The 12,016-nt window shown below is 39.9% G+C and overlaps 2 protein-coding genes across 2 annotated transcripts in view; one reads left to right on the forward strand and one right to left on the reverse strand.

Annotated features, from left to right (window-relative positions):
* Window positions 1–1,056, reverse strand: part of LOC118417164 (deubiquitinase OTUD6B-like) — a gene marked incomplete in the record, with an annotated part of 5,648 nt that extends 4,592 nt beyond the window's left edge. The window contains 2 exon segments of the mRNA XM_035822586.1: window positions 21–178; window positions 923–1,056. Coding sequence (XP_035678479.1) covers window positions 21–178; window positions 923–1,031 — 267 coding nt within the window.
* An 85-nt stretch (window positions 1,057–1,141) lies between these two features.
* On the forward strand, window positions 1,142–11,998 carry LOC118417163 (geranylgeranyl transferase type-2 subunit alpha-like). The gene is made up of 13 exons (XM_035822584.1): window positions 1,142–1,282; window positions 2,268–2,378; window positions 3,095–3,219; window positions 3,894–4,081; window positions 4,912–5,109; window positions 5,917–6,083; window positions 6,561–6,656; window positions 7,480–7,588; window positions 8,045–8,096; window positions 8,546–8,634; window positions 9,180–9,382; window positions 9,881–10,082; window positions 11,122–11,998. Exons 1-13 carry the CDS (start codon window positions 1,157–1,159, stop codon window positions 11,277–11,279), a joined length of 1,824 nt encoding a protein of 607 aa, XP_035678477.1. The 5' UTR covers window positions 1,142–1,156; the 3' UTR covers window positions 11,280–11,998.
* The last annotated feature ends 18 nt before the right edge of the window (window positions 11,999–12,016 follow it).

Consider the following 12,016-nt stretch of genomic DNA (forward strand, 5'->3'; position numbering starts at 1 on the left):
TTCACTTTAATAATACCAACCTCTTCGCCCACATCACCAGCCCCTGCCTGCAGTTCCTCCTCCTCCCTGTGGTGTCTCTCATCCAGCTCAGCCTCCAGTTGTGCGATATCGACTGTCAGCTGCTTCTTCCTCTTCTTATCGTTCTTAGGGACAGAGTTCTTCATCTGTTGGACTTTGGCTAATGGAGTAGAAAATTTCATAATGTTTGTATAAGCAGCTGACACATTTGTCTTTGTTTTTCTCCTTCTTGTGATAAAAATGGCAACTTTTTAGTGCACTTTGTTTGGGTACAATCTGAACAAAAGTTTTGTGCAACTTGTTTTCTCAAAATGTCTGTGAAATAGGGCAGTATAATTTTGCATCTCTTGCACTCGATCAACACACCTTGTTTTGTATGTCTACGGCACACAAGATGACAGATAAGAGGTGTACACCTCGTGACTACTGCTATAATACAGAAGCTCACCAAAACGGCCATTCCAAAAATAAAAAAAAACAGGGGGGGTTGACGACGTAGGACTGGACTCCTTGGACATACTAGTAAATCCGTTTAGACTCTTGGAATTAGGGGGTTTGACCTGAAGCATAATTTTCGGACTATTGGACTGTATAGGGGTATTTTTTGGAACGGCCCAATACCACAGCGTAGACGTCTATGCATAGACAGCCCGAGATCTGTAACACTGCTTATTTATTTAGTCTAAGTTGACCACGCTGTCGCCTTCAGATCATCCGCTGAAAACGAACGAACGCCTTCTCTAGTGCTGTATCCGGTATCGGAGTATGAAAAGCCGGTCATACCCCCCCCCCCCTCATCCATTCACCACAATTCAACTGTCGCTAAAAGCTTTCTCGGTTGATATATTAGCACAGCACGGCCACTGATGATTCCTACGTCTATATAAAATACAAGGATCATCACCTTGGAGTTCCTTCCTCTCTTGCTTGTGTTTTCTGGCCAGTTTTTCTGCCGGACTCAGATTTTCTTCGCCCTCGTCCGCCATGATGATTACGTCATTGAATAGGGTCATCCCAAAAATAGTGTAGCAACCTCCCTCTTTTTACATTTAAACTATGTCTCAAAAATCAAAGTTAACCAGCCAACTATACATAAAATACGATTATGAAATATTTTGTTTTACTTTAAGTAGTAGTAATGGATGTATTTGATGGGACATACGGAATGTATAACTCTAAGCAGAACACAAATACTCCCCTAAAGAAATTTGTGGTCCCTTCCATAAAGGTGTGCTTCTGGAGAATCAGGAAGCAGTGGAAAATGGTGGGTGTGCCGAGGTGTATTTGCTTTGGGTCGTTTTAAGGGCTGCGTTTTAAGGATGAAGAGAAAATTTGTAGTTGTATGGGGATTAAAAGCATTATACTAGGGATTTTGTGATCAGTTAGATATATATCTCGCAGAAAGAAATGCTGAACCTTTCTGGCTGAGGACTGTCACAAGGTGTCACATGTATTTTTGGCATGTCTCATAATATCCAGGAAATACTAGATAAACCATTGTCATCAGTATGATATAGACCTGCTGTTCTTTATTAAAGTATCCTAAAGATTAACGTGTACTTAAAACAGCAGGTGAATATCACAGTATGCTAGTAGTTATTGCTAGAATTGCAAATTATGGTAAATCAGGTGATGTTTATTATACAAGAACCCTGACGTTTCAGTTCCCGGACAGGTCAGCCCCTTGTCGATGAGAACAATAAGCCTTTCACGCAGGTTACCACGCATGCGCGGGTGAGAGGAACTCTGGGTAATATGTCAAAGTTGAAGGCCCCAGAACATAAACATTCCGCCTTTTCCAGGCGCCATTACTACGTTCCAGACATTGTTACACAAATCAAACAATGGTAGAGACAAGACTATTTACGTCTATTAAAGGGCGTTCAACTTTGACAGATTATCCAGAGTTCCTCTTTCATTTGCGTGCGTGGTAACCTCTGTGAAAGGGCTTATTCAGAACCCGGTCCAGAAGGGTTAAACCTAACTCTAACTGTAGCCCTAACTAGCCTTAACATGTCCAAGATCTGGTGCCGAACTGTCCTGATTGGCTGGGGACCAATCTGTCAAGATGCTGAAAATCTAGATACCCACAGACCATATTAAGACCAATAAAACATTTCAAGTAAAACATATGGACTCACTTGAATAGCTGAAGGCCTTTTTTCACTGCCTCTTTGAAATAGTACTACAAAATCTAGATAGAAATTCTGTACTCTGTATTACTATTATAACTTTGTACATCTATCTAGCATGGACGACTGAAGGTGAAGACGACTGCTGAACAGCAGGAGGCCAAGAGGAAAGAAAGGGAAGAGAAACTCAGCAAGTACCAGGCTGCCACAGGAAGGCTGTTTGAAAAGGTTAGGATCTAGAAACTAACTAATAGCCTTGTCATCATCTTTTATTTTGTACTAATGTCACGTCATGAGGAGATGGCCGCCAAAGTTCCCCTCTGGGAACCCGACGCAAAGAGAAAAATCAAAAAGACGACCGAACCTGACACTCAAGAAAGTTCTGGAGGAGGAGGTCGGTTTAATTACTTTAAAGGACTACAACCTGCTAGCCGCCATGCTAGATAGAGATGCATGGTCAGACATTGTTAATGGCACCTCATATGAGGATGAACTGAACTGAACTGAATGTCTATCAATACAATTGTAATTCCAAAGAACATTCCATGATCAAAGATATGAAAGAGCAAAAATGAATCTATATAATATAATTGTTGTGTATACTATATTCTGCATGTTCAGTCATCTGTTCAACGGTTTCAACCTTCCTGACCACATTTCATAATGAAGGCAACTTTTTTTTAGTCAAACTTTATTTTATTGGCATGCTCGCATTAGTTTTTTGATTCCCATTGGATGTTATCCATATACTCAAATTAACATGGCCTAATAAGAAATTATGAATGTCAGTATAAAAACTGTAAATAAGATTATGATGATGTTTATTGCAGACTTATAAAAAATAGAACAGGGATTGCTTTACTGCAAACTTTATAACATGTTATGTTATTGAATTATGACATGTTGCTGACATGATTTATCATTTTCCATATGATTTGACCCAGAGAAAGAATGCTGAGCATGATGGTGAGGCCCTGGACCTGACGGGCCGTATCCTGGCTCACAACTCTGACTTCCTCACCATGTGGAACTACAGGAAGGAAATCTTCCAGGCTTTCCACAAGGACAAGTAAAACAGCAACTTCTTGTCTTCCCTATAATGTTATTGTGCTGATATCTAGCGTATACATCTGTGTAGTTGAAGGAATTTAATGTTTACAATGTTACAAACCTTTTCGAAACTACATGTATTGTTTTCATGATGATAATGTTATGATAATGTAGCTTCCATACATTATGAAGTTTACAGACAGATAACTGTGCTTACATGTGAGTAGGGGTGGGTTATTGGACCCGTCCGAAAAAAAAACATACCTGACAAAATTTGGCGGACCGGATGTTGGACCTATTGGAAAATGAATAGATTATATGATCAGGCATTCATACTTTTTGGGGCTTACCGGTCAACATTAGAGCAAAGTAGGATCAAGTAGAGTAGAATTCATAGTCATTTCTACCAATTTGTACAGTCAATCTTACAGAGGAAGTTAGCCTTGTAGGACTTTAAAACGCTAAATTGGGAGTCGAATACTCCAGAAAACAGATTTCTTTGTAGCGAAATGGCCCCTTGTTCTGAGTATCGTCCATTCACAAGTTTTTGCATAGTGAATCAGGTTCAGGTCCGGACCGGGACCCACCCCTACGTGACTACTCATGTCACAAATGGTACAACTTTATACAATAAATGTTTTTTGTGGTCGTAGATAGTTAGATCATTGTACTATTTGTTTCCATCCCTCCCAGGTCATCAGATGAGATGCAGCAGCTGTACCAGGATGAGCTGTCCTTCCTGGAGACCTGCCTGAAGTCCAACCCCAAGTCTTACAGTGTGTGGGAACATAGGTGCTGGGTCATGGACTGCATGCCCCAGCCAAACTGGCAGAGGGAGCTGCTGCTCTGTGGCAAGTTTCTGGAGTATGATGAAAGGAATTGTAAGCTTTCTTAATATTGTATAGTTGTCAGTTATTTGATCATTGAGAAGTTTTGTTGTGACAACAGTCAAACTTGTGTTAATGGTCACTTCAGCATGTTTGTCTCACAATGTTTTTATCTTCAGTCTTTTTGTTTTTTACCTGTTCAGTGTTTACATGTGTATGTGATTAAATGTGTCTCAGTTGCAGTGGGCACTGAAAGCATTTGTTACTAATTGCTTGTAGTCAATTAATTCATCAGCCTTTTCTTTAGAGTGGCCACCTTTTTAGGGGACTAGGGGACTTCTTACAGAAAATTCAGGTACACGTCCAGTTCAGGTCCGGAGGATCAGGTCCAGGTTTGGACCTAAACCTGATTCAGTACGTGAGAACTTGTGAATGCACGATACTCAAAACAATGGTCCATTTTGCAACAAAGACATCTGTTTTGTGGAGTATTCGAACTGGCGTTTTTAAATCCTACAAGGCTAACTGCCTCTGTACTATTGAATGTAAAACTTGATAGAAATGACTGTAGTCTCTAGACTCTTCTCTACTTTGCTCTTGTTATTGTCCTCGACTGGTAAGCCCTGAAAGGTGTGAATGCCTGATCATATAATCTGTTCATTTTCCAAACGGTTCGGAATCCGGTCCACCGAACTTTTTCAGGCCTGGTTTTTCTGGACCGATCCAATAAGAAAGACTGGTTTTGTACCAGTACACTGTATCCGGACCCACCCTTATTACGGATAGGTTTTACTGTATGTACAACAACCTTACTTATTTTTTCCAGTCCACTGCTGGGACTACCGAAGGTTTTACTGTATGTACAACCTTGCTTTTTTTTCCAGTCCACTGCTGGGACTACCGGAGGTTTGTTGTCCGTCGAGCCAACATCCCCCCACAGGAGGAGCTGAAGTTCAGCACAGACAAGATCAGCTCCAACTTCTCCAACTACTCCTCCTGGCACTACCGCAGCAAACTGCTGCCCCTGGTGCACCCCGACATGGAGCAGCCCCAGGGGGTGGAGGAGACTGCACTTCTACAGGGTCAGGCTTCTTCATTTCCTACAAACTACATGTAGACAGAGTGCATTTGAATAAAGAGACTCTTTTTACACAACCATTGCTTTGTTCCCACCGACGTTTCAGTGTCCGTTTGTCTCCTTCTTCACCCTATACAGACAGCTTTATGCAAAATATTTACAATGCGGTCTCATATGCAAAGGGGTGTTGAACATCGATAACAGTTGTCAATTAACCATTGTAAATATTTTGCATAGAGCTGTCTGTACATATGTAAATACTTGTCATTTTGTGGCCACATCTGAACTGTGAGCAGCGACATCTGTCCTGCAGTACAATATGAGCCAGTAAGAATTGCCCTGAAGAAGGTGACAGACGGTCACTGAAATGCCAATGAGAATGAAGCAATGGTTGTTAAAAAAAGATTCTCATTATAAAAAAAAAAAAGATTGGGCATTGCGATGAAGTAGGTAGTCAGGTTTACTAGACCTTAGGCCACACCAAGTTAATTTGTTGGTTCACTGATTTTAAAAAACTAAAAAAAAATGCTTTAACTGGAAAAACATAATGGAAACAAAGGGACCAGGTTTGTGCCTTGGTGCACTCAGTTTTATGGAGTGAACAATCATATATAAGTTTCCTCCCAACTCTCTAGTTTTATGATGTCCGCTTGTTGTATTTTTCTATTTTTTAATAATCCGTGAACTGACAAATTAAATTGGTGTGGCCTTAATAATCAAATAAGTGTTATTTGGATTGTTTGGATGGATTTCAAGCATGAAACAGAATTTCATATAGTTTCTGATCATTATTATTACTTTGTTTCCACAGAACACGAGCTGGCCCAGAATGCGTTCTTCACAGATCCCAACGACCAAAGTGCCTGGTTCTACCATAGGTGGCTTCTTGGCCGAGCTGAGAGAGACCAGTCTATCAGGTGTCTCCACGTCTGTCGGCCATTAAACCGGCTGGTTGCAACCTTCTCAAAGCATTTAAAGGTACATTGTATAAGTATTGTATGCTAAAATATTCAACAGAGGACTTAATGTAATTATTATAGTCTTACAGCATTATTTTACTAGTACTGTTAATCTTAAACCAAAAAGCAGTTACTCAAGCACCTAGATATGGTTTTGAAAACGGTCAGACATTTCGGATAGCATCCACCTTTCGCTAGTGACACTGAAGAGATCTGGGAGAAACTGGTCTTTTACACCCTATGAATGCAAAAGAGCTGAAGACAATTGTAGATGTCCAATAGGAAAAAACATAAGACCAAGTCAAGCTATGGGTAGCGCTATGTCCCAAGTGCCGGAAAGTTCCATACGTAGGCCCTCTTTTCTAAACCGTTTCCAAAATCATATCCAGTTGCTGCTTTTTGCCATATCTTATTACCTGGATGCCGAACCTTCATTGACGTACTGTTAACATTGTTTTCCCTCTCAACTGAGGACAGAGATTTTCTTACCTTTCAGGCATCTGCTGCAACCCTCAATGTAGTTAAAGATGGTGAGGTCATCACAGGGCGATGGCACACCCCACGTGGCACTGACACATTTGAACAGGTGTTGGTATCCTTTTGCTAATGGCCATTAGTTGTGTTTGTTTTGTGGAGAAATGTACAAATTATTAATGTAATATTTTTGTCTACTAGATGATTCTATAGTAGGCTAGGTGAAATGGCTTAAAATCATTCACTTATTAATAAGTTGCTTGACAATGTACATCTGTGCAGATGCTTTGGGGTGGCACCCATCCCAATTTCTGTAGCCCTTGGGCCACACATTTGTGCAAGCCACTACAGCAGGGGGCTGTTCCACTGGTAGTGATGTGTGTTTAACTCCCATTATCTTCTTCCTCATCAGTGCAGAGTGCTAAGCAGAGAAAGCAGCATGTACCATTTTTAAAGTCTTTGGTATGATTTGCCAAATGCAAGGCGAACACTCTACCCACTCAGCCATTGCACCGGTTCACAAATCATACATTGCTTGTGATGAATGTTTTTCTAGCTCTGTTAAAAAACCAGCCTGAGCCTGTCTTGTTTTGTAGATGATTCTATAGTAGGCTAGGTGTGAAGGCTTTAAACCATTCACTGCTTGTGATGAATCTGTTCAAATCCTGTCATGCTTTTATGGTTTCTATGGTTTCTTGAGATATTGTAGGGCAAACTTGAATGTTCAAAGATCACAAGCTAAGACTTGACATTGCTTTAAAAGAAGATATTGAAAAGATCACAATTTAAGACTTGACATTACTTTAAAAGAAGATGTTGAAAAGATCACAAATTAAGACTTAATAACACAGCTTTAATAAAGGAATAACTTGCAGCTTTACACACAGAACCTTCTGTAATGTCCACTGAGTAGTGAGTACCCCTTAACCACTGCACCTCAGATATTTGAGTTTCCAGAACACAGTCTGACACCAGACAGAGATCAGCACATACATGTGACGTTAGACACAGAGGCTGGGCTGGTGGGCAGGGAATGTGTTCTAGGAGCAGGTAAGCTGAAACTTCTCTGTAATCTTTTTTGTTGATTGTTTCTCAAAAGGTGACTTTTACGTCAGATTTTCCCAGTTTCCTACTAAAAAATTTATGTGGTATGGATCAGGGTTGTAGCCAGCACCCGTTCTTCCGTCCTTTGACGGAATTTTGCAGCTGTGGATGGAAAAAAATTGCCCATTCTGTCCTCTGCGACTGCGACGGATAAAAATCGATATGTATGTAAAGATATAAAAAAACTTGAAATTTTGCAAACATCTCCCCAAAATCAGAGGAAGTTGCCTTCGGCGCTCGACAGGAGTTCCATTCAAAATCAAGGTGACGGAAAATGATTTTAGGTTGGCCACAACCTTGGTATGGATCATTACCAAGAATGAAATGTCAATTGATAAAGACATTGTCTTTTGTATTGTGTTAAGGAAGCTAACACAGTTTATTTTTCCTATTCCTCCACAGGACATCCTGAAGTATTTAGTAGAGACATCACAGAAAGTCAAGAGTTATTCAGGTAAGACAAAGACCCTGTCATGTCTCTACATCATTATTCTACATGCAATTGAACACAACTGTGATAGATGAAATTATATGTTTCCCTAATTATGGTATTGATAATTGCAAATCAATTTTTTGGGAGAAAAGTGACGTTTAGCTGATGTTTCAACGTTGTTTTCTAATTCAGCTTGTAACTGCGACAAACGGATAAAGTCGCCAAAAGTAGTTACTCAAGCAACTGGATATGATTTTAGAAACGGTCAGACGTTTCAGACACCATCCAGTGTCTTTCAAATCATATCTTATTACCTGGAGGTCTAACCTTCATCAACATAACCAATAAAGTCATCTTGAATCCCCTACCCATGATATACAGTACCTGGATGACCTTTACAATCTTGTTTGTTACTCTTGAATATCGATGACATTTAAAATCTTGTTTGTTAATCTTGAATATCTTTACAGGTCAGAGCTGAGTGTAGCCAAGTCCTCTGTCCTGCAACAGGAACTGGAGTCCTGTCAGCAGCTACATGAACTTGAACCTGACAACAAATGTAAGACTTTATGGTGACTTATTCTATGTGATTTAGGTCATGGCAGTGCTTGCAGTAGTTCTCAGGTATTCACTAGTGACCCACTGTGCTGTACATACTGACTGCTGGGATATTCTTACAGTTAGGGCTGTGTACCAAAATACCCATACCTGTACCATGCCTATAAAACTGTTTAGGTACAGGTCTGGACCTAAACACCTGTGTACCTGTACCTGTACCTGAACTAACTAAAGCACTAGTGGACACCACTTTTAATTTAAGACTACAGATAGGTTGATCCAGAATCAATGATGACAATTGTGATTATCTTGCAGTTGAAAACTCAGAAAAAGTCGTTTTTGAGGTTCAAGTAAGTAATTCTTCATTCAAAGATGACAATCTATTACTATAAAAGTCAGTTGGCTATATCTATAACATACAGATACTTATCAAACTTGTTAAGGAACATGTTCAGGTCCGGACTTGTACTGAAACTCTGTATCTAAAATTTATTTAGGTACACAGCTCTACTAACAGTATTGCTTTATTATGACTGTTTTCCACAGGGGCCATCTTGTCCGTAGTACTGCTGATGAGAGCCATTGATCCCATCACATACCAGGAGCAGACCCTACAGTATGTGGATAAGCTGACATCCCTGGACAGCTACAGGAGAAACTACTACTCAGACCTCAGTAGCAGGTTCCTCATAGAAAACACTGTCATGCAGTCTGAGGAGGGGACCAACAAACTGGACCTGTCCGGGAAGGTAAACACCTCTTTGGTTTACTTTTTCTTAATAAGGCCACAACAATTTTATTTGTTGCTTCTCGTATTTGCCTGTCCAAAAAAAATTAATTAAGTCCCCAGAAAAAATAATACAGGTTTTGCTATCACAAAGCTGTAAATATTACCATTCAGAGCCACATACACATGATTTCAGTCTAACAACAATGCCTTTTATTCAGAACATTGGTAACAAGTCAAAGGAAGGAATACATTGCATAAAACATGCCAACTACTCATGCTGTTTTTTGTTGTTATTTATGCCATATATCTTCGCCGCAGACCTTTGGAAAAAAATTGTTTTAATTTTTTTTCGACCTATTAGTCCAATTTTTTCTGAAAAAATCCAAGAAGCAACAAATAGATTTGGTGTGGCCTAACTTGTTATCATTGAAAAGTGTTCCGGTAACCTTTTATTACATGAATGTAACATGAAATATAATCTTTGATGTGCTATATATGTGTCTGAATTTCTTGTCAGGGTCTGACATGTGTCCGTCACCTGGATCACATGACACTCGTAGTGCAGCTGGACCTGTCCAACAACCGACTGACCACCCTGGACATCCCAGTCTACATGTTGCAGTGTCTGAAATTACTGCTGGCTGACAACAACAACATAGAGAGTATAGCAGGACTCACCAACATGCCTCTACTGGGGAGGGTTTCCCTCAGGAACAACCGTATCCTTTCTTATGTTTCCATGTTCCTCACTGACTCCAATAACATCAAGATCAGACTTATGTTACAATTTCAAACCATATATCCATACACAAAATAAAGTGCTTACCAACAAGCTTTTGATCAGTCCTCTGATCCTTATCAAGTTGAAATGACCCAAAGCCTAAGTCACACATCAGAAGTGTGACGTCAGCAAAGGGTCAAAGGTGCTTGGAAGTCGGTATCGTCCCCAGTCTCAGTCAAGGGAAGGTTGGTGGACTCTGATGTAAATGGCCTCTTTCACTCCCCTGAACTTACCTTCACATATCCTTTCTTGTCAACATGTGTGCTGAGCAAGTAGACCTGAAAAGTAATTACTCTGTGACAGGAGGGTAACCTCCGTTGACGGAGTATTGTGATCGGTGAATGTGATGAGTGTTCACATCTGTATCTCCATATTCCATTTGCCGCATTCGTATGTAATTTTGCATGTCGTCTGCATTTTTTTATCATGGTAGCTGTTGTTATAATCAATGTAATTATTTCAGATATCACCCCTGCATCTCTCGGTATATTGGTACAGGTCTGCGTTATTTCGGCATGTTAGGCATTGCGGTAATTGGATATTGCCAAGCAAATGTTACATGATGCATATATGGGGCTATGTGAGAACAGCTGTCGCGGTAGAGGAATCCCTAAACAGACGTTAGACTCTGGCTTCCTAGCATATTGCATTGGTCAGAGCCATTGTTATGATAAACAAGTATATACTTTGTCCTGGTAAGCTATTGGTTATATTAGGGCTTAGTTTTCTTTTTCTGTTTATCGTTATTTGGCTTACCGGGACTGTACATATCATCGGCATAATTTATATTGTAACTGATGCGGCGGAAACCATAAATACGTCACAGAGTACGATACGTACGGCCACTTGTTTGTATTTATAGCTGATGCTATGATTGCCATATGATCACCCTGCAGTTCCTTTTGCACATAAGTGGAATGCTTTAGTTGGGCACACATACTTTAGTTGCACTTGTAGTCCTTAACTTCTTTCCTCAGGTATAGCCAAAGCACAAGCCTTGGCACCTCTGGCAAGCTGCACCAATGTGTCTGTACTGGACCTGGAGGGAAACCCTGTGTGCAGCACGGAGGGGTTTAAATCCGACATAGTCTCTGTTCTACAACAGATTAAAGTTTTGGATGGGAGCAAAATATAACCTGAAATAGTCCTAATTATATTTGAGAAGCAAAATGGTTGGAGTACCAGTGTTTGAAACGTTGGCTACGGTGTATTAAAAAGGAAGCAAAATCATGGAACCGGCATGTTATAAATTGAAATGAATCTTCTTCCTCAATCTTGTTGTCAACGATGGCTCGACTGAATGTTACAAATTTAGACAACTGTTTGCTATACATGTATGTATAAGATGATGTACACCTTGCAAAGCATTTTGAAGCAAACTATAGCACATACGTAGTGTCTTCCCTGTGGTGCAAAAAGTTTGTTCGCAAATTTTGAATGCCACTCTTTTATGCAATCAACGTATTAAGTGCAGAAAATACAAAACAAAAACATTATTGTTGTACTATTGTTTTGTTGTCTGGCTATCAGAAATTAAACTCCAAGAGCTATGAGTATGAGCAAGAAAAATGTAGCTTTGAATACTACATTCCAACTACATAGGGGTGGGTATATATATACCAGTACAGAAACTATAGATCCAGGCATTGTGTAGGTCCAAAGGACCTGAACCTGGACCTACTTGTGGATGTGCAATACTCATCAAAACAATGGTCTACATTTTGTTTGTATATTGCTACAAAGGATGTTTAAGTTGCTCAAGTTAACCACAACCTAAAATTAGGGTTAGTAAAAAACTAATTTTAAGTTGTGTTAAGATGTGGTTTACTTGAAACACTCATAACTTGCCAACAACGGATTTCAGTTCAGAAC

Source organism: Branchiostoma floridae, chromosome 6, assembly GCF_000003815.2.
Source record: "Branchiostoma floridae strain S238N-H82 chromosome 6, Bfl_VNyyK, whole genome shotgun sequence".
In the NCBI taxonomy this organism is placed as follows: domain Eukaryota; kingdom Metazoa; phylum Chordata; class Leptocardii; order Amphioxiformes; family Branchiostomatidae; genus Branchiostoma; species Branchiostoma floridae.